General features: G+C 38.4%; 1 protein-coding gene across 4 annotated transcripts in view; it reads right to left on the bottom strand.

The window, feature by feature from the left end:
* Nucleotides 1-23,630, bottom strand: part of ARSJ (arylsulfatase family member J) — a 42,763-nt gene that overhangs the window by 2,345 nt on the left and 16,788 nt on the right. For 2 of the 4 annotated variants that reach the window (XR_002438931.1, XR_002438930.1), the window contains exon 2: nt 1,028-3,375. Coding sequence is in view for 1 of the 4 variants with exons in the window: in XM_021397392.1 (XP_021253067.1) it covers nt 1,974-3,375 (1,402 nt within the window). In the remaining 3 variants the exon portion in view is untranslated. Of the gene's footprint in view, nt 1-5; nt 292-762; nt 3,376-23,630 lie in introns of those variants that run through there. The other 2 variants (XR_002438929.1, XM_021397392.1) reach the window with 2 other exon arrangements.

The following is a 23,630-nucleotide window of genomic DNA, read 5'->3' as shown; positions in this document are numbered from 1 at the left end:
AGAGCAAACGTAACAGTGGCTGATAAAATTATTGAAGCATTTGAAAAGCAATTCACAGTAAGATTGAGAAATCCTCAAAAGGACAAAACAAGTATTTTTCACATCTGCAGGATTGTGAAAAGAAATTTAGCATGAAATAATACATTTGGGGAGCACAGATTTTGAGGAAAGGCTTTTGTGCTTCTGTGTTTTTTTTCTTTTTCAGATTTTTCTTTCTTCCTTTATGCCCCGCATTTATGTTTTTCATTCTTGGGGGTGCTTTGGTGTAGGGATTATTGTCCAGGATCACAGCTATCAACAACACATGGAAAAGAAGAAATATGCAGTTAGTTTCTTTTAAAAAAGACTGGGGAGATTTTGGAGTGTTGGACATGATTCAGATTTTAGTGTACAATGATTTTAGAAATGTTTTCATTTTTCAACTGTAGTCAATTTACATGAATGTAATTTCTGATTCAAATGAGATGTAGTTGGAAAGCATGCTCATTTTAAATTTTACCAAACTATGTTACAGCTATTTAGCAAAAGAATAATCTATTTTACATAATTCATCTTGAAACTTGAATGTGTATATGTATTGTATCAATTATCACAGATCACCAAGAATATACAATCTGTACATCCATTAATCATCCTCACAGACATACTGGAAGGGGGCAAAGGTGAAGGAGGTCTTAAATCATACACATATTGGAAGAAGAAATTCTGCTTCAGAAGGTAAATGTCATAAAATCATCCTTGAAACAATAATAATAATAGAAAGCTGAGGTTTTTTTTTTAATAAACAAGGACAGAATTGTTATTTTTGATGCAAAAAAAGAGACAGACTACTTTTCTGAATGCCATAAAAATAAACTATTTTAATAGCCACATAAATAAAAAGTTTAAAGTAGAATTTTCCCCCAAAACACAAAGATGGCCTAGCTTCTGTACAGAAACTGAGCAATATTCACGTGACTACTTAATTAAATAATCACTTTGTTACATTCAAAATAATTGGAGGCAAATACATACTGAAATGATGTACCTGAATCATTCTCCTCTCTCATCCTAGCAGTGTCTACAGTATTTTCTTGTTTTACAGTACTCTGAGGATGTGGATCTGTTGAATAAAACTCTGAATGACTGAGTGAAAATAAAATTAAAAATCAAAGGAAAAAAATAAACAACCTTATATCACCCACTAATTAAAGTTTTAATGGAAGAGAAAAAAGTATTGTGCTGTAAAATAAATTATGTCTTGCATGTACTGTAGTATAGGTATCTTAAAGTGTTTAAATATTACATTCACTTTGGTGATGTGCTTTTGTCTATGCCTATAATAAATTATACATGGCATGTGCGAGTTAATCGTGTGTGCTGATAACAGCCCTCTGGTTTTACAACAATTGAGGAAAGTTTAGCACATTTAGGGAATTTAAAAAGTATTTCTTGTTTATCTAAAAGAGACACAGTCTAATTCAAAGCAGCTTTCCTCCTATTGTGTTCCTCTCCCCAACACCCCAAAAAAGTTGGCTTCAATTTTTGCTGTGTTTTATCAAAAAACATCACAGGCTGGTGGCTAGCACTCTCAGACCTACAGAAGTTCTCAAGCTTTGTTTTTCCTTTCTCTCTATGAATCATCTGCCTCTCCAGACTCTCAAAAAATTCTAACTAATTCAGGCAAGGAACAATCATCTGTCCATCAAAAATGGGCTTTCTGAAGTTACTAGTAATTGTATTCTTATCTGGAATGTAGCTGTGATGGGAGAGCACCTCTCTTTCTGTAGAGGAGAAAGTCTGTCATGTGGATGTTTATGTACATTCGAGGCAGAGTGTCAAGATAGCTCATCCTAGCAAAATTTGAGAACAAATTAAAAGATGACAGCTTTCCTCCATAGTGCAGAGCAGGCGTTTCTGGTATATTGTCTCAGAAGTTCAAGGAATTTGGGCCAAGCTGGCTTAGACTTGGCAAAAACTAGCATGCTCAAAGTCTATCCACCAGCAAGACGTGATCGGCAATGTAATGATGGCCCTTTTTTCCGATTTGCTTTTTTCTTGTTCTTGTTCTTCTTTTGCTTATTAGCACCTTTACTTTTATCTGACTTCTTCTTCTTTTCATCCTCCTTAAACCACGGACCCCAGACTCCTCCATTCAGCTTTGGGTTACTCCGTGGGTCCTTAGGCGGGTACCGAACAGGAACCGCAGTCTTATTGAACTGTGAAAGCCTCCTCAACAGCTGTTTCACTACATCAGGATATTTTGCAGAGAGGTCCACCCGTTCATATGGATCAGCGGTTATGTTGAAAAGCCACACGGTTTTGCCAGCTGACCAAGAAACACGTTCATTATGCCAGCGGTTGGGGCCCATGTTACTGAAGGCCTGTGGAGGAACCCAGTCGCTATATCCCGGATTTCCTGTCAGTAGTTTCCAATGATTCACTCTGATGGCAGATTGAATTGCAGTGTTCCAGATTCCATATCCAGCTGCCCAAGACCCATTTTTGGCTTTAGTGTAAATTGGGTCAATGTTGTGTAAGATGTCTACCCGTGGAGAACGTCTGCCTTCGCTAATGGTTTCCCATATATCATACCCATCTAGCTGGATATCTTCGTCAATCTGTCCTTCGGCCAGTGTGATCAAAGTGGGAAACCAGTCTGTGATGTGCACAAGCTCCTTACACACAGACCCTTTGTTTTTCAGAAGGGGACTATGGACAAACCCAACAGCACGGATACCTCCTTCCCAGTATGTCCCTTTGCTCCCTCGGAGAGGCCAGTTACTTCCTCCAGCCATTGGCTGCCCACCATTATCTGAAGAATATATGATAATGCTATTGTCATAGTAACCATATTTCTTTAAAGCAAGGGTTACATTGTTTATGGCTTCATCCAAACAAGCTAGCATCGCAGCATATCGTCGCCTGTTTATGTTATTTATGGATCGATAATGTTCAAAATACTTGCCTGGTGCCTGAAGAGGCGAATGAACAGCTTGGTAAGCAATATATAAGAATATAGGTTTCCTGGGATTGTGAGAAGCTAAGATTTGTTGTACTTTTTGCGTGTACATCTGTGTTGAGTAGATGCCATTGTCATGATCCCAAGCTGCATTATCATTCTCGTACAGGTCATAGCCACATATTCCAGGGCTGTCACATTTGAAGTGAGTGTAATAGTCGCCGCTGCCTAAGAGTGAGCCAAAGAAAGTGTCAAATCCTCTCTGTGTGGGCATGCATTCTCTGCGATAAAACCCCAAGTGCCATTTGCCAACCATGTGTGTTGAATAACCAACCTCCTTCAGCTTCTGAGGTAGTGTGACGTTATCCAGAGGTAGGCAGTTGGGCTGCGTTGGCCGTATAATGGAGTGCTGAAGGCCGGTGTGTATCTGGTACCTGGGGGCAGGCAGGAGACAGACATTTGCATCAGGCAGGGAGAAAAGGAAACACTTAGGCCCTTACCCATGGACACCCAAGTGTATAACTGATAGAAAAAATTCTTAAGCATGAAGCAATTTTTTTGTGAAATATTTCAGGGTGCATATGTCAAAAACTAACAAGGTTATACTGTTAAATCTGCTGAAACAGGAGAATGGCATCTGTTTTACTTCATGAGCATTTAAAAGAGTGGTTCCCCCTCTTTGGCCATTGGGCAACAATACTGAACAAGTAAGATGACACAGCACATCACACACTCCCCTCCCTTCTGGCCTCATTCTTAGCATTTTAATTTCCTTGTAGCTGTGAGCAATGTCAGAGAATCTCAGAGGCAACATTGTGCCTGCAAACCATTAGTTAAGCATTACTATTTTAAAGCTAGCAGTCAAACTCACAGACTTTTCCAGTATCCCTCATGTATAATACAAACCCTAGAAAGCAGAATGATTGCATCGTCTTTTTGAGCATGAATAAGTACCACAGCCCTGACTCAGGCACAGCTCTCACAGCATGTGCAACCCCGAAGCCCCAGTGATCAGATTTCTGGTGATCCATCATGCAATGTGCATATGGACCATGATTTAGCAGAGATATTGCTAATATTATAACAACTGAGTCAGTCATCAGCATGCACATGATGGGGCCTGGCTCTGCTCTCCTTGGAGCTTGGAACACCTACAGTCCCATGCTCTGGCATTTACCTCCTAAGGAAGAGGCGCAAGCATGTGTAGATGGTGAGTTAGGGTTGCCCTAACTAGAAGGCAATTTACAGTGAAAGAGGTTTATGAGAAATCACTGAGAAGAAAGTGATAATTTCATCATGGATCTTTTGTTCAGCACTTGTTTTCTGTCTATGCCTAACATTTCTCTGAAATGTATCCTGTCAGAAACTGAGTTAGTCAAAATATCTACATATACAGGAGCACTGACATCTTGAGATACTTTTTTTTCCTCCACAGAAAGCTTTCTCATATCATCATTTCACAACGATTATAAAAAAATATCTGGATGAATACTATTTTTACAGTACCCCATGATTTGATAAACATGTTTACAGTATATACCTATACTACACTTGGAACATGCAACAGCAGTATAATTTAAAGGATAGGATAATAAATCCTGCAGTACAGTCTATGAGAAAAGAGTATGTATAGTATCCATAACATTATAAAATAATTCAGCATGGGCAGTAGTTACAAAAATTAAGCACGTCAGTTTATATCACTTAGATGCTAAAAGTAAAATGTATCAGCACACTGTAAACCAAAGGAAGCTTCTGCCTGATTGCAAGAATACATGAAATTCTCAGCCATGAGTAAAACTGCTAGATGCCTTGTTAGTGTGAATCTTCCTCAAAAATACTTTATTATTTTGTGGTAATAGGACTTGGGACTTCCTGACACATTCTGCTAATATTGCCAATCTGATTGGCCTTCTGAGCTATCTACTAAATTAAAAACATTAGGCTCTGCCTGCCGATAAACTTAGTCTGCTTCTATATGATGTCTGCGTGGACAACATCTTGGTATGGAAACATAGATGTCCTTAATGCCTCCTGATCTGTAATAATTGAGTTAACTTCCATTTTATTCTTGGACTTATGTTATTTTCACAGAACCAGAAGCTGTAGTCCAACTAAATAATTGCAGAAGCTTAGGTGTCACTCTTTTCTGCTTTAAGTGGGCCTGTGCACAGCACTGCTTCTCTTTGTCTCTCTGGAACTTTTTCAGGGCATTGTTTCTATCTGTAACTAGTTTGTGCATCTGGAGCCCTGCCATCCAATTGTCCCAAAATTCACAGACTGGTGCTGAGACAGGAAAGACTGAAGCAGTTACAGTGTACTCCCAAAACTATGCGTTTCTGGGCTTTACACTTTACTTCCATGAAAGAAATGCCATGTATACACAAATATCCACATCATTTTCATGATTTGAGTATTGCATTTTTCTTTCAGAACAGGTAAACTACAAGGAAACAACACTAACTAATGGAAGTGCCCCATATTTCAGTTCACTTTCTTTGAGAGCCCTCAGGGGACAATGCTCAGAAGACATTTAATTTCCTTCCCCTTCTCTCTCCCTCTGCCTTGTTCAATTCTTTCAGGACATTCCTCTCATTTGATCTGACTGAAGTTCCCACTCTGCTATTCTAGTGCACAGTTCCTGCCTTCTTGATCCCTGCCAGACTAAAGGAGATCACCACCCAGCCCCAGTTGGGCAGTTTCTCCCGCTACACTCATTTTGCTGGAAATCAGAATTTTCTTTACAGTGATGTTGGTGCAATAGAGACTCCACTACCTTTCTCGTTGACATAGAAGTGGAATGTGAGGGGAATGGGCAACAGCACAGCACACTGCAAAGTAAGCTGCTTCTTGACAAAGCTTACACAGCAAGTATGAAACTCATACAAAGTTAATTCACATAAAAAATTCATAACTAACATGTAGATTTCCCAGCCAGGGCTTTTCAATTATATATCCAAGCATAAAATTCCTATACTAGTTATCTGACAAATACTGAACCAAAAAATATCAAGAATTAGCCTCAGTTATTACACATTATTCTGAGTTATTATACATTATTCTTAGTAAAATATCTGAAATACAGCAGTGCATCCTGTTGCAGAAAGTTATTCAATACGCTGGTTATAATACACGTAGAAACAGTCTTGCTCAAATTCTGCTCTGCTTTCATGTACTTTTGGTATGTTTCCCATATGTATATGTGTCTGGTATTTATGATGCAGACATGCTTCTGGATATTTTTACACGTACACATACAAATAGATACGTATATGTAAATTCACTTATGTAAATAATCACTCTTAAGTTAGAATATTTCAACTGCAGAAATGCATCAATGGAACAGCAACCCATAACTATCAGGATACTCTTCACTATCACAAAAGCGATCAGGATTTTCCCACTTTTCTGCACCACATGCCTTTCTAATAGATCCATTATGTGGCACTATTACTTTTTCAGTTAAAGGATTTTATTTTCAAAGGACTTTGAGATGTTTCATGAGAAAACAAAGCAATCTGAGCAAAAGACAGTGATTATATGGAAGTAAATGGCATAAGTAGCTAAAGGAAAAGTATTTCAACACTACTGTTTTGAAACTGTAATTAGACTGCACAAGGGAAGAAAAAAATGAGCATGGCAAAACATAAAGGAAGTAAGAGGCACATGCTGATTTTGGGAGAGTCCTCTAGACTCTAGCGTATGAGCTCACTAACTGCCAAGAAATTTATGTGAAATACATTCTGTAGATTTCATAGTTGTCTACCACAAACTTGCTAATTCTTCAGATTGCAGTGGTACAATTTAATCCCAAACATAGAAAGCAATTTATGATAAGGAATAGTCTAGAGCTCCTTATGGTAATAACATTAGTAACCAGGTCAATATAAATAATAAATAATTTAATAATAATAATAATAAATATAAATGCTGATGGGCTGCACAAAGTAACTGCACTGTTTTTCAGACTTTGACCTTCATGGACAGTATTTACGTAAAGGTAAAAGAGTGATAGTATTCTGTTCAGGACTTGTGAATTCTTCATACGTACATACTGTCCTTTCTTCCACCCAACTCCTCAAAGATTCTAGACCATGGCTGTACCAATTAGATATCTGAAATTTGAAAAATGCCTTCTGTTCTTGCACAGATAAAAAGAAAATAAGTAAAATTTATTTGAAATGTTCAGCTAATAACATACCTATTGAAAATTACAAAAAGATTTTTTTTATCATTCCTCGCCACTTGACAATGGCTCTGCATAGCAGATTTCGTATTGTCATTTTGATTCTATTGGTGTGGAAGTTGTTCAGATGTTCACAGTAAAAGCACTGCACTAACTGTTCCAGCTAAGGCAGCTGCATAGTGCTAGCTGACTGTTCGCTCTATTCACTTGCTTGTAGTGGAATCTTGAAAGCCACAGGCTCCCAGAGAGTGTATCTTGGTAAATTCATATGACCTTTGGTTCTTGAATGCTGAGAGAAATATTTTGGAGGTTTCTTAAATTAAATCAACAAACAAGCAAATCCTTCATCCTGAGTTCGATACTACTTTCCAATATGATTTCCCTTCCTGTCTCAATCTACAAGGACACACAGCTAAGCCAGTGGCTTCTATATTACTCCCACTCTATCTCTCAAGGTGCAGTGACCATTAAGTTGTTAAAGGTCAACTGTACACTCAGGTGCTGGAATCTTTGTGGATATAAATCCCCATGGAGACACTAAAGTCAATTTGACCTGAACTTGAGGAATGCATTATCATTTAGAGGTTTAATTTCCCATTTCTGATGTCCTTAGTAATGCTAAATTACGTTTCCACTTATCATCTGAAGAACAAACCAAAGTAAAGAAGTAGATCAATGATACTGATCTTTGTACGTTTTCACTGCTATTCAACTGAAGCAGGGAGCAAGACAGAAGGTCTGTAAGGGAAAGGAGTTCTGCTGGCATGTCTCACCTCATGGTGCTTATGGAGTCTTAAACATATGTTCAGCAAACCAGTTTTCTTTAAAAACATCTCCTTAAGTAGTTTTCTACTGAGTACTTTCCCCTTAACTTCATGGTAGGCTCTCCATCAAGAAAGAAGCTCAGATGTTTTTGATTTTGTAATACGAATGTAAAAAACTACTAACTGTAACCTTTCATAATTTTAAAATACTGCATTAACTGTCTTCAAACCAGGATTCTTTTAAGGCTCACTGAAGATAAACAAAGAAGCACGGCTTTAAGTTTCTAATTTCAGGGACTTTTGTTAGTATGTGGAAAATTTATCTTTATTACGTTTGCATATCTTAGGAAATGTTGAACAAGTTTTCTCAAATTTTAAAATAAATTACAGACTATGATTTAGAACAGATTATTTAAAAAAAAAAAACGAGAGTGGTAGTACTGAGGTATGCATGCTGCATTAACTAAAGGAATCATTATTGATCATTATGCACTTCCTTGCTAAAAACTACAAAACGCTGCAAGTAGACACCAGTCTATAAAGTACGAGGTTTAGCAACTGCTAAAGAACAGGCTGTGACATCTTACCTCTTACTGTTTGTATAACTATAGTTTGAAACACAGCTATTTCACACGAGTGAAGAATGCAGGAATCAGTGACATTGTTTTGGGTGGAGGCTCCCCCTCCTCAGAGGTCCAAGCTTGGGGGGAGAAAAAAACACCAACATCCCACAAATGATTAGAAGCAGGACTCAATGACCAGTGAGAGCAAATAAACATAATAAAGACCTCTTTATAGTGGACTAGGCTTTAGCATTCGGTTTACAAATGCTGATTTTCTGAAAAAGCTGTTACTTTGGGCAGCTGTTTTTACTCTTACTTAGCTCAAAGTTGGTTTGAGCTCTGTCAGGTACTTGTCAGCAAATCGGCAGCTGCGCAGAAGCCCTTCTGCTACCAGCCCTCCAGAGAGGATGGGGAAAAGCATGGCAGCAATGTGCAAACTTCCTGATCGGCTATTGACCAACATGAAAGAAACACTGAAATTTGATTTTGCATCCAAAATATTTGCCATAAAAGCTAAATGCTTCATATTGAATCTGCTCAAGTTTTAAAAACTCAGATTTCTTTGTTGAGAGACAAAGCAGGCAGTAGGTATCTCAGCATTCTTCATGAATGTCTGCTTTAGTCAAGACCAGGTTAACTAAAATCTGTCAGTCATACCCTTTCTTTTCAGTACTGATGTCTGCATCCAATTCCATGTTATATGTTTTCTAAATGCTACCACAGAAGTCTTGGATTTTTAGTAATGTACCTGGGTCTGTACCACAGATTTTAGTTTGTCTTTCAACAACAGCAGCTACTGCAGCAGTGTGGGAAAAATGATCTTTTTCTGTTGTGGGTTCCAGATACTTGATTCCAAAGTAAAGTTATAGCTAAGATTTCAGTTCAACATGTATTTTAAACATGAGTGTGATTTCAGTCAGATAGTTGTTTGAAACATGACCAAAGTAAGTAATCAAAGTTTGTCCCGTGAATATGAGTGATGCTATAGGTATGGAAATAACTTGCAAATCAGCCATGCAGCATTTTGACCTGGTTAAAATTCTGAATAGTACAGAGTGAAGGAAATGCCTTATACATGAGAACATGATCAGTCATAAAATCTGCCCACATGCTGAACAATAGAAATTAAGGATATAAAGGAAGAAATGATGTGTTGTCTTACGTTGCCTATTTTTCTCTCTGCTTACAGGCATGCCTGTGACATTCTGTAAATCTACAGTATTTTCCCAGTGGTTTGAACTAGGCATGAAATGGTTTTATTGACACAGGGAAATGTTACTGTAGCTGGTGGGTTGCTTCTCTGAGATGGCAGAAAGATCAAAGGGTTACCTCTAGAGTATGGAGACAGTTCTTCACTACTGATGAGCTATGGCTGGAGGGATCAGAGGAGCTGATCCAGAGCACCACGCCACAGACTGCCAACACTGGTTAATTTTCTAGAAATTTGAGGGTGGCAAAGACTATCCATTTTCCAAAATAAACATGATCCCTGTGATCCCCATGGGCCTGGTTCCCCATTGCTGAACTGATGGAATATGGAGCATAGGCTGGGGTGAGACCAGGGGGATGCAGCCACCTCACCTTTCCGCTTTGCTCTGACAAGAAGCCCAAGAAGGGCAGGGAAGCCAGAGTGACCTGAACACAATCCTCAGCCATGCAATGATTTATTAACAGACTAAGAATTTCACAGGTTTTTTGTTCAATTATCCTTTTCCAAGGAGCTACAGGCATTGAGGTATGCTTGTTTAACTGAATGGCATTTGGAACCTTAACCTCAGAATCAGTTGGAAATTCTGATTTCATGCAAGCCCTGACATTTGGTCATCTAAATAATGTCCTTACACAACTATTCTGCTTATACTGAGAACATATTTTTATCATCCGGCACCTAGAAATGCCACTCAGAGCTACATTAACAAAAATAAACATTTATCAATAGCAAGAATTAGAGAGACTTTGAGCGAGTACCTTGTGGTGGCTCAGCAGCCCCAGGACCCTGCTGCTTGAAAGCGGGAGAATCAACACAGAAAATGGTGCTCCTTGTGGCTTTGGATTCAGCTAATTTTGCATCTCGAGGATGTGCACCAGTGGTCCTGTCTTTTATCTTCCCCACCTCCCGCTGACACCACAGTCACCCCAGGAGGGAGGCAGAGCATGGGGAACAGCAGGAAGAAAACTCTTATCTCTAGGGTTGCTGGTTCTAAAGGAAAAATAGCTCACTACAGAACCAAGCTGGGAGATAAAAGAAACAGAGACCTTTACCTGCATTTCCTTCAGGTTAATCTCCCCGTTTGTAAGGGGGACTTTGTGCAGTGAAAAATAAAAATGGTGTAATGAAACTTAAGCAGAAGTTTCAACTTTAAATCAGCCCGTGTAATTAGTATTTTCATACATTAATTCCTATTTTTCACAAAACATTATTAAACTCTTATCATACCCACTGCTAACCTTCCCCATCACTGAGACAATTTTTCTGCTCAAGTGGGAGGACAAAAAGGAGAAAGGAGAATGTGGGAGTAAGAAGCAGCTGGAATGCATATGTGTATGTGCAGCTATTGTTTTCTTTGCAAGGGACTGCTGCAGCTGTGGAAACAGAGCACAGTGTTTTCAACTTTATCACTGAACGTTATTCATTTAGAAAAAAAAGAAAAAATGTGAGATTGCATAATCAACACTCTTGGTTTCATGTCTACATGTAAATGACATGAAAACAATTTGGCTAAATACTTTTTGCACACCAACCACCAATTCAGACATTTCCACCAAATTCTGTGCTCTCAGCAAAAACAGATTCCTTTGGATGTTACCCCTAATCAATGTTTTACAAGGAAAAGAACCACGCTGCTGTGAGCTTAGAGGTGTTCTGGAGCTGTACAACAAGAAAATGAAGGTCACAAAAGCAGGCTGTCCCCGTGTGTTTCTCTGAAGTTAAGGCAAGCAAATAGTAAAGGAAACCCCATTCATTAGTATGAGATGAAATTCTCAGACCTGCTCCAGTCCCTTCTGCAGGAAGGAAAACAGAAGAATATGGACATAAAGGGAGTCTATAAGCAATAAATTGCAGTGCAGAAGAATTCTCCCCTTGGGTACTACAATAAAATGGTCCACAGACTCTATTGCAAGCACTGCATGCAGCTGGAGCAAGACCAGCATGTCAGAATAGGGACACAGCAGTTGGCACTAGTCTCTGTGCTACAGCACATCACTCCTGAGCACTGAGAGTGTGTAAGTGGCCTTCATTTTACCCTACGTGTGCGCTGCTGCACTTCAAGAGCATACACCTCAGACACTATTAATATCCTGGACTAGGCATGTTTGCAGGTAGGGTAAATTTCAGTGACTCTTCAAAGCATTCTGCCTAAAAGAATACATATCTGATATCATAGGTGTCTTTACATGACTAGAACAAAAGCATTGCCATCTACCTGGCTGAAATATCTTATAGTTAAAAATCTCGAGGTTTAAACTTACAATTCTGTGACAGCTTAGGAAAGTATCAATCTAAATGTTGTACAATGACCTTGAATTGACAGCAAGGATGAGGACAGAATGACAAGATATAAAACAGAGGTTAATGACCACCATATCATTTTATATATCACTTGAGAGAGAGAATTGCTTATAATTAAAGAACATTATGAGACTGAAAAAAACAGGTTTATTCAAAGATTTAGAGACATCTAGAGTATTTTAGATATCTTCACACAACATCCAAATGGTGTGAAAGTCATCATTTCCTATTAGTGATCGAACAACTACATAAACATGGCATTTCTGAGTGTGACATTGGAGACTGTCAGACTTTCATTGCTTTATTAATCTTAAGTATATCATAGGCTAATAAGTTTCTTTCAAAACCTTAGATTAGGCTCCTTTTAGTATTTAGAATATTCCTATTATCCTGTTCTATGATATGTCTGAAGCTCAAGTGTCTTGAGGCAGCTATTATGGCAAAGAGAGATTGAGTTCTAGTCCCCTTAACCAATATGTAGCTAGTTAAACAGAAAAATCAATCCCATTAATTTCAACTGAAAATATTTTTTTGCTCAGCATCATCAACACACCAAAATGAGCCCCTGAATTAATGGATGAAACTCCTTTTCTATTGCAGAGATCGTGAATACTGATTAAGAATTATTCTTAGGTGATTTCTTACGTCATCTCAACTTCGCTATTCTATTTGTTCTGCCTAATGCACTGTCATATAACATCACAAAACACGTACATTTACATCAAAAGAAAAAGATTATCTTTTCTTTCATCTCCCTCTTACCACATGGCAATCCAACATGGCAGGTTATCCATCTAGAGCAATGAGATATACCTGAGCATTTATGTTGAGAGCTTAATTAACATTAATACTGTCAAATATATTGTGAAATGCTGAACTGTTATTCTAAAATGAAGAGTGTGCAGTCCACTTACTCCACTTCAGCAGTATTAAGTTTCACACTGACTGCAGTGCCTACCCAAGTACTTCATGTTCAAAATCTTTAACACCAGCTGCATTCTTGTCAGCAAGATAAAGATGCCTTCTGCTGTTGTCTCTACAGGTACACTGGGACAGACGCATGCCAGAAATGGTTTCATGCCATGCCAGAGCTTCTGCTAGAATTGAATTCATTTTCCAAGAAAAGATGCAGCCCTGACTGCATGAAGAGTTTTAACCAGATTGAACTGAAATGCTATTTGACTTTTCAAGAACACAGATAGTTTGCTGCAGTGATACTTACTGGCAACAGCACTGGCATTGAATCATTAGCAAAAAGAATAACCTTGACTTGCAAAAGAGGGCCAGGAGGCAAGAGACACACGCTTCCTTTTGGGTTCTGCACAGCATTAAGCCTGAGAACGGAAAATGAATTCTAATTCTTCTGTCCTTCTGATGCTTCCATATTAGTTCCTTAGTCTCCTGTGTTTCTCATCCCTTCAAGCAATGGTTGTACCATGTCCCTCGTACAATGCAGCAGAGGGACAGTAGCTGATATTCACAACGGACTTTTTAGTCTTCAGATGAAAACATGGTAGGATGCAAAGGAGCATCACCTTGATTCTAAGATCAGTTTGCAACAAGATTTTTTAAAACACAGCTCTTACAAACATCTACTTATTTAGAATGATTACTAGTAGTCATCAATACATTCAGTCACACACTGCTGGCTACCAAATGAAATCCTACTGCCTCACTTAATTCAGACTGTTGATACCGCTATTTCCTACTTTCCAACTCACTAATTCACTTGAGAAATACTGCATTAAGATTCTTCTTTCTTTTTTTTTTTTTTAAAGAACAGACAACAACATGCAAGTCCTTTTTTGCCTAAAGTAACGACTGGTGTTGAAGTCAGTGTGCACAGTTCCTGATGGAACTGTTAAGATAATGAAGTATGTTATCAATCTGGGTCCCAGATGAAAGTTTCCTGATTGACAACATAGGGAAGTGAAGCATCTTTGTTTATTCACACAGGAGATTCAACATGGAAATCACATGCTTTTTGCTGCCATTATCTGAACAAATGGATGTAGATGTAGGTGTGTTTCTGTAATAAGAAAGAAGGAGTGGGGAGCAGTGTTTCGGTGCTGTCAGTCATTTATGTGACAATTTTTAACTAACACAGAGATATTAAATACTGTATAATATGGCATAAAAAGGGACGTTAAATGCCTGTACTCAAAGCATGATTTCTTTCTTAAGGAATTTTCAGATTTCTGGGAATCAACAGAAGCATGAAGGCAAACTGAACTCTTTTTCCACATATTCTAGAACGCTGTGGTGATCTGTTTCTTTCTCTGCTAAGAGCTCCATATGCTGGGACTGAGAAGGAGCCAAACTTCAGCAAATACTATGCCCAGCTCATGGCAACCCTTCCCTTACAACAGAAGAAAGTACTAAAATGCCCCTAAGATTCAGCTTACACAGCTGCATCAGACAACACAGCATAAAGCTTGGAGCTTGGCACTTCATTGGGCTGTTTTCTGCTTATGTACCAAACAGATCCAAATTTCTATCCTTGTTTTTTTCCCCACTTTAGGAAAGGTTAGGGAAAATACAAGGCAAAGAAGAAGCTGGACTGAAACTGGGGGTTGCTGGCTACACATCCGATGGCTGCAAGGGTGTCAGGCTACGGGGTGCTACAAATTTCCCTCCCACCATCCAGCTACATCACTGAAAAGAACAAACTATGGTTAATGTGGGGCTGAGGTTAACAGCGCATCTGCGGTCTAAGCTTTCAAGCAACTGAATAATGAAGTGCTTTGGAAAAATTCTTCTTTATTTCCCTCCTATACTCTAAGGAACACAACAAGTAGCACTGTCTTGAATGTCACTGCTACACTCTCTAGTCCCTTCTAACAATCAGTAATTTCTCATTTATATTGCTCCTCTGTAACATCTTGCTCTACTGGTTGCATTGTGGAAGTATCCAAAAGTCTCACAGAAATTGAGGCTGCAGGGAGAAATGAGGCTGGGTAATAAAATGGAGTATTAGGTTGGATGGGAATGGAAACAGGTGCCTACACAGTGCAAGTCCAATAAAAATCCTGACACGACATCTCTTACATGTACAGCAATTACGCCTAAAAGCGGTCAAAGCATCTATATAATGATTCCTATGATATATTACTGTTTTAATGAAACTATGCCTTATTTAAGATGTTAGCAGGTAATTTTGATCCCAGACAAAATAATTCTAGAATGACTCATGTAAGGGAGTGACACTACCATAAATGAGGTGGAAGGTGGACATATACGAAGTTTTGGCAGTACGCATTCAGTACATTAAACACTAAATACAATCAATGCTGTCAGTGTTGCATGCTTGCCTTCTGTGGAGTTTTTTCCCCTTTGGATGAAAACATTGGTTTGATAGAGTTATATTAGCATTACATACCTTACAATAAGTGATTTCAGGACAGATACCATCTTGGAAACACAGACCACTTGTACTGAGGTAAGAGGCATACTCATCTATACGTATAAAATTCTTCAATATATTAAGAAAGAACTTCAAGGCAAACAGTAACTTGGCAGAAGGATTATTGGCCTGATTCACACAAGGAAGTCAAAGATTAAGTTTTCACTGACTTCAAAGGGCACTGGTTCAGAGCTCTAATTTTGGTCCTTTGGACCTAGCTGCAGTTCCCATACCCATACCCACAAGAACTCAAATGGTCAATACCAGATGGACGATTGTGTGTGATTCGTTTTATTCTACAGTCAAACCCAAAGATATTCATATACTCACATTTATCTCATTCAGCTGTATATCATTCTTATTCCTGAGTTCCCTATAACCTATCCATGTATATTATGCAAAAAGAGCAAGCATCAATTATTGTGTTGCAACATGACAATTGCATATATTGTCATGGCCCATGAATTTCCACCACTAACTTCAACAGCTGGCAAAATCAATGTAAGAAATCAAAATCAATTAAGAAAAACTGAAGTAATTTGTCATCTTTTGGAATGTGTGGCATTTACCCTCTCAAGGATTTCTTTGGAGTCATAAGAACCAAAATCCACTTAAAAATTAAAAATAAAAGGTAGAAGTAGTAGTTATTTTGGGAAATATCAGTTATTAAGGAGAGAGGAAAGCATATCCACCATTTAGCAAAGCATGTGTTTCACTGAATAACTATAGAGCTCTGACTCTAGAAAACCCCTTTGAACGGACAGATTTTCCACATCTTAGTCTCGTTCCTTAATTTCCTTAAATTAATTCCCTTAATTTCCTTAAATTCCATGTAGATAGAAGAGCTTTCTTGAATGGGATGGATTAAAATTCTTGCTGTTTTCTGAATTTATGCTTAAATGCACTTCCACTGTTTGCAACACCACGGGACTTTAGAAAACAGTCTGTGAATATGTTCACACCTAAGACACAAATATATGCCTAATGGGATTTTCAAAACCATGTCCCTAAATCTCCAAGAAAATAATGCAAGTTACTAAATACACAACTAAAAAGTTTACTGACTCCCAATCGGCATCACTAAGCTTCTAAGTAACTTTCTAAAATCTGGATCCTCAAGGTTTTTCTGGAACCCTTACAATGCCAGCCAGGACAACTGACTTTGTTAAGGCAAATACAAACTTAGGTATACTTCTGTGTGCATGGGTAAGTCCTTAGAAACAGCATGGCAGTTTTTAAACCAGGAAAAAATAGGTACACTGACCTATGGGCACTTAATTTGGCAAAGAGGATTGGTGAATTGTTCTCTGTTTTATTTTATAATGTTCTTGCCACAATAGAACTGTATTACAGTTAAGGAAACGTGAATCATATCATTACCTCCCCACTCTCTCTTCTTCTTTTTTTTTTCAAAAGGCCAACAGAAAGGGCACAGTTGGTTTTCTCAGTGTTTCCAAACCAAACCAATAATCTTCAAAGTAAAAGCAATTCCTACATATCTGATCTTCAACCTTAGGGCTTCTTGTGGGAGACAAGCGTCTGTTAAAAGAGAAGGTAAGACCACAACCCATCACTCCCTTCCAAGCACAATTAACCACATGGTACACTACACAACCAGTGGCAAATAACTTCTCATCAATGTCTTTTTAAAGTTATGAAGTCAATAGCCTTGGCAGTAACATCAAAATTAACAAAATGCTGCCATGCCAAACATGAAGCATCACCATTTAGAGTTTATTCTTGGTTTTAATATTATCTCCCTGTGGGAGAGGAAATATGGGATCTGTAAAGGGAAGGAGAAGAAAACAAGTCTCCTTCGTATCTCTCCCATGAATAAGGACACAAGATATTTCTTTCTTCTCTAGGAGTCAAGAATGTTAAAGGAGGGGAAAGTAAGCACAACCACATACATGCACAGTGATTTGTTGACAGTGCATAGTATTGTCTGCATTACAAGTGTGCAATATCAAGCAGAGCTCATGAGTTGTGCCAATACCACAGCGCTATCTTCAAGAATAAAGATATTGAAGTGTAACAACAGAACAGCACATCATTCAGTTTCATCAGCATAAGGCTCTTCCCTTCACTTGACATGGGATAACCTAGCATCAAAGAACAGCTCAATGTGCCTTGGTCTTCCAGTCTCAGCCTTGGACTCCAAAATGGCATACAAAAATTTTGCAGTTAGGTTCAGTGCCACAGAGATGGGAAATAAGAGAGCTCTCAGAAAGCCAGCTTCACACAAGGCAAAGCAAGAACACAGTTGGGTGCATGGTGGTAACTGGTTTCCAGTAACACGTGTTCCAGTGTTGCGTCTTGACAATTTTTGTTATAGATTTTTATCCACCTATATTAAGCAAATCTGAAACTTACTGTACTGCACTTCCACACTATAAAACAACTCTAGCTCAAGAAGTCATCGCCAGCTTTGCAAATGCTTGCTGAGATTATCAAGGATCAATGAACTAGGTTTCCCACAAGGGAACAACAATCTAGTTTTCTGCAGTTGGTCACTGTAAGTAAAGCTTGGAAAGGATGCATCCAGCCTAGGAACAATAGAACGGAAATACATTCTGAAACAGTATGCACACTGAGACAGTTGCAGAAAAGGCATGGTTGGACATGCTTTCACTTGAAATATTTAACTACTTAGATTTGGTTACGTGCTGTGAAAGAAAGTTTTATTCTGACATTTCAGTTTTTTGGTATGCTACATAAGCTCCCTTTCTCCCTTTATTTTCATAGCAATATCTAAATATTTTATGAATGAGAGGTCTTTGAACTATGTTTCTCTGAACCACTGACTGATTCTCATTTGTCTCTTTGAAGTTGTATCACATATCCCATGAGAAATTAATCATCCTTGTCTACCAAACAACAACAAAAAAAACCCTGAATTTCTGTTTGTTGCCAGTGCTCTAGTCAATTTAAAGGCCATTACATTTTCACTTACTAACAAGAAGTTGCACAAACTCAATTCATTTTTCATCTATCTTAAGTCAGCCACTCCCAAAGTCACAATCAGAAAAGGAATATAGGAAGAATATATTCTCCTCCATTGTGGCTAATGTCAACTCTAAATTCCACCAGAAAAATAAAAATATGGCTGTATATGTCCACGTATCTTATTAATAGGTGACAGCGATACACAGGCTAAGGCCATCTCAGGCTAACATTCAGTGCTTCATAAAACACACAAAGTTTTGTAGCGTCATGAAAAGATAAAAATACATCTAATGAAGGACATTTTTCAGCCTATCAAAGTACTAGTTAAGCACGTGTGGATTAACTACACTTTCTGAAATCTTCCAAACTTTTCAGGTTCAGAAAAAATAAAAGTATTTTTTCTTCCACTTTTTCACATGACTCCACTCTCATTCTTGAGAGATGAAAAAACCCATGCTTGAAATTACGGGTCAGTCACAATTCTCTAATCTAATCTATTATGATTGGTTTGACAAGGAAATATCTGCTTTTCTTCTGAGATTACCTGCATTTCCTTAACAAGAGCTGAAATAGCTGTTCAAACTGTTTTGCAGTTGAACTCAAAATGAAGACTTTAGCTTCACTATGATTTAGAGTACTTTCTTATGACAAAACCTTGTCTTTATTTCATTTGTTCCAGAAAATCATTGGTATTCCTGCCAAGCATATACATATGCTTTGCATCAACAACATTTAAGGACATTAGAATCCAAGCCTTGTGGGGTCCCTGGAATCCCCAGGCCCGATATAAAATGGCCTTCAGAGACTCATCTACAAGAAGTTCAGGTAATTGCCTTCTGCTCTGGCTTATACATTTTTGTTTGTTTCTCCACAGACATCACTCCTTTGCCCAAGGTCACCTACTTTGCTCTCTGCAAGATTTCAGGAATTCCCTGTGTCTCCACAGATGTCATTATTCTGACAGCTACAGGACTTACAAGGAAAATAAGATGGGGTCATGTTTCTGCATTCAAGCTTCTGATTCTTATGATGGTCTCAAAACCAAGTTCTTTAACATTAGAAGTTAAGGGTTTGTTATGTCTTATACTTTAAGGAAAAAAAAAATAACCACCATCACTTGAAACTTGTTTTTCTCTTGGTCTCATGCATCAGTATGAGACAGAATGCTTCTGAAATCTCAGAAAAAGGAAGATTAAAAAAATACCTCCAGCTAAACTACAACAGAAGGACACAAGCAGAAACTGAAAAAAAGCGCACCACTCAGACATTCATGCAACCTCTCATATAGATACAGATAGTTTGGTGCTAAGAGACAGAATCCTGGAGATAACAAAACAGAGAGCAGCGCATTTTGCTAATTCACCTGTTTTTCTGTTGCTTTTCTTGCTGGAAAAAAAAATATTTATCTTTCTTGCTTTTTTTGGATTAAATAATAAAGGAAATTTCTCATTCTTTCTTTGAACCTACAAATTGCAAGGTGTGTTATTGAGACAAGAAAAACAAAACAACATCCTAACAACATCAAAAATTTCAAGAGTGTGACTGTTATGGAGATCTTAATTAGCCTACAGATGGGGTGGACAAGTGGAAACCCATGAAGTATACTATACCTCTTAATAAAAGCCAAAAATGCGTATACCATCTTTCACCCTCTCGCTACAAAGAATGATTTCTCCCACTCACTCCCTCAGGAATGTGCTTACAAAATTCCACTTCCCTTGACTCAATAACTCCAACTTCAAAATTCTTCCCAATTATGGCTATGTTTTCAGTTGCTTGTTTAAATTGTGTTTGGTGGCCTCTTATTACCTGCAGATAGTTTATTTTCTAGAAAAGGAACAAAAGAAATGAAGCACTATGTCTGTACATTGCGCTTTCCATCCTCAAGCAAACTGGCAGCTAAGGAAGCAAAATACAGATTTGGGAAACATGGAATCTGTACTGATTCGTCTCAAACTTCCTACAAAGTACGTATCTTTGGACATTTAGGAAAAACTACATAGAACTCTGACTGTGTTAAAATGGTATTGTATCTTCACATGATGTTCCTCTCTCTGCCCTCTCTCAGAGATTGCCCACCCCAGAGAACATTTGCCTTGGTCTCAGCAGAAAGCTATTTTAATGGCAGCTGAAGCAAACAGCCCAGGTTGCAGCTGGATCTTACAAAGACAGAACTACGCTTCCATTCGCTCCCTCTAGTACAGAGAAGTAACCTCTGGCTTCAGAAGGAGGACAAACTTCAACAAATGCATAGCATCTTAGGTCACTTAGCTAGGCTCAAATAAATTTTACCATCACAGCTCTTCATTCTTATCAAACCAAAATAATAATCCCGTTCTCTTCTCACAGAATATTGTGATGCCCACTTTAATGATGTTGCTAAAACCGTGTGAAAACCTTTGACAGAAGCAGGTATGGAAGGCCATATAACTGCAATCTCTGCTTTAAGACCCAAGTAGCTACAGTTTCCATGGTTTGCTGACTTCCTCCAGAGTATGTGATGACAATTACAGATATGGAATTTCTCATCTTTACCCTTCTGAAAACAGCTTTCAGAAACTCCTAACTTGAGCCAGGCTGAGAGCACAGATTACAGGGAAGAAGGACAGAAGAAGGGGGAGATCAGGTCCATCTTTCTGACTTCTCCATTTCTCACTCACCTATCCAATGAGGCAGCACGCACTGCCCTATGGCTCTTTGCCCTGCATGAGCACAAACAGCCCAGCCCAGCATCTACCTCCTAGTGCCCCAGCCGACAGCAAAGTTCTCTTTTGGCTCTGCTGCGGGCTGTCCTCCTGCTTCACTGGCTCTTGCATTATCATCCACCTACACAGATTAAGACATGGTTTCTTTCCTTCCTCACTTCCTTAAATAATGAATTGATGAGGTGCAAACTTAGAGGCAAGTGGTATCACCAAACTCACAGAGCCTGTGAACATTTTTTCTTAAACCATAATGGCTGTGTGTCATACATAGTAAATAGGTTAAGTCATCTATTTCAGTGAAGCGAAGCAATCTGTTCTCTCTCTGTCATGTTTTCTGTTGAGCCAATCTCCAGGTGCACCATGTGAGCAGAAAACGCTCAATTTTTCCAACAGGATTTTCATTCCCAGTAGAGGATGCAGAATGGGAGGGCACATACAGCCAGCTATACTGCACTCACTTCTCTCTGCTTCTTGTGTATTACCTGTCTTCAGGTGCCTATCACTTACTTCAATGGACTGTCTGGGTTTATTTAGATTTCTTTACCTAAATAACTCATTTAAAGAAATCCACATTGTTATTTACAAATGTATTTTGGAATGTTTGTATTAAAATCTTGTAAATAACTGCTTTACTGACTTTTAAATTCAGTTTCATCTCACTAACAAAACAAAGGCAAACTAATGTAACAATAAACAAATAAAATGACGCATCCGAATTGCACAGCAATTACTAGGAAGAGTGCAGCCACTGACAATTCAGAAAATTAGCAATTCAGATAATCAGGATTTCACTTCTGGAGATGACTGACATTTTCTCTCTGGCTAAGGTCTTCTCCTTTCCTTGTTTCCTACCTGTGCCACAGAAGAGATGGACCCATACTTGACATTATCAGCATACTGAACTCTACTTCTGGCTCTTTGCCAGCTTTTTTTAAGGCTGTTGTGTGCAACTGAGAAGACATGATGAGTGCAGAAAATGTCTCCTAATGTCTTTATATTGCCTTTTTAAACTTTTACATGCATGGAGAGGACATTGCTGTGACAGAAGGGAGCATGGGCTGAGCCTGACGCTGACATCCCTTCCTCTACAGAATGAGAACGCAAAGGCAACCAGTAAATATCACTACGTTCTCACTTGACTTGTATGTGTTGACTCAGTGTGACCCACACACCCAGCACCGGGGTGGGAGATGAAGTAGAAGCACTGGTAGTCTTTGGCCAAGAAGCTGACACAGAATTCTTTTTTCACACTGCATTTTAGAAATGCAAGAATCACTAAAATAAATCTTTGTTTATACTCATTTATACTTTTCAGTAAACTTGTCTGGAGTTCATTTCCATGTTATCTCTTTCCTTTGCTAATGTTTCCTAAAAGGACTGAAAATTACAATATGAAGACTGCAGAGCTTGGGCAATTTGCATAAAATATTTTAGTATGCTTTTACAGGATGTGCAGTTAAATTTATGCTCTGAGACTAGTTCATTCAGACTCAAAATTTGAATGCTTTCCAATATGAATTCACTAACTAGTCTACACCGGGCCACTGTAAACCTGGAATATTTCCATTCATGTCAATGCAATTGATGTTAAGTTCCTAATCACAAAGGGCAGGAGATTTTGATGCACTGGAGGTTTGGGAGTGAGACAAGTTGACTGCAATTTAAGCACAGTTGTCAAAGCTCAAATTGGTGAAAGATTCCATTGAAAAGAAACCTGTTTATGCAGGAAAACATTTTTAGTTCGGATCAGCACAGTACAGATGGACACAGTTTTCTGTATGGCATTAGCAGCTGATAAGCCCAGAGCAGACGGCTGAGGGGAAATATTTTAATTCCACGCCTTCCTGGCCAGTGTTGTATCAGCACCAACTGTTTCAGACATTTTTTGCAGCATGGTAATATTTGCAAGCGCTTCCTTCAAAAAAGAGCCGAATTTAATTCCAAGTGTGCAGGACTGTTTTGACACAACTTATCAACTGCTAGCAAACAGAGAAGATTCAGGACACACTTGTTCCATTTGCTAAATTCAAAATTTCCCATATGTGAGCCAAGGGAATCAAGCTTGACAAGGGTGGGTTTCTCGGGATTTTTCTTTTTTTTTTTAAACACTGCATTCCATAATGTTCCCTTTCAAAATGGACGCAAAATAGCACTTGTAAAAACTACTTCCAATTACATACACAATGATTTGATATGAATCATTTTAAAACTAAAACTCTTCCACCATGACTGTAATTTGGATAACAATTCCTAATACAGTAGTTGCACTTTACAAAAATTAGGTCAGACAACACATTAAGAAGGCCTACAGTCCTCTATTCTACAGACTGTTCTAACATCACTGTAGGAAAATTGCAGTAGTTCTCTGTAAGAGTAATGCATTTTTGAACACAGCAGGTTTTCTTCTAGGAAGCCTCCTTAAAAGGCTGGGTACCTTCAGAGCACTTATTTTTAATAGTGAAGTTTTAAAATCTTCAGCACTCTCTTCTGAGAATTACAAGTAATAGTCACAGAATTTTACTGAAGTGTAGTAATGTGCAAAGAATCTGGCCAATTCACAAGGATGTGTTTGTTACTAATGACGCAGGAAAAAAAGAAAAATGCTGATGTG

This window comes from Numida meleagris, chromosome 4 (genome assembly GCF_002078875.1).
Source record: "Numida meleagris isolate 19003 breed g44 Domestic line chromosome 4, NumMel1.0, whole genome shotgun sequence".
Taxonomy (NCBI): Eukaryota; Metazoa; Chordata; class Aves; order Galliformes; family Numididae; genus Numida; species Numida meleagris.
This window is presented reverse-complemented; position numbering and strand designations above follow the sequence as displayed.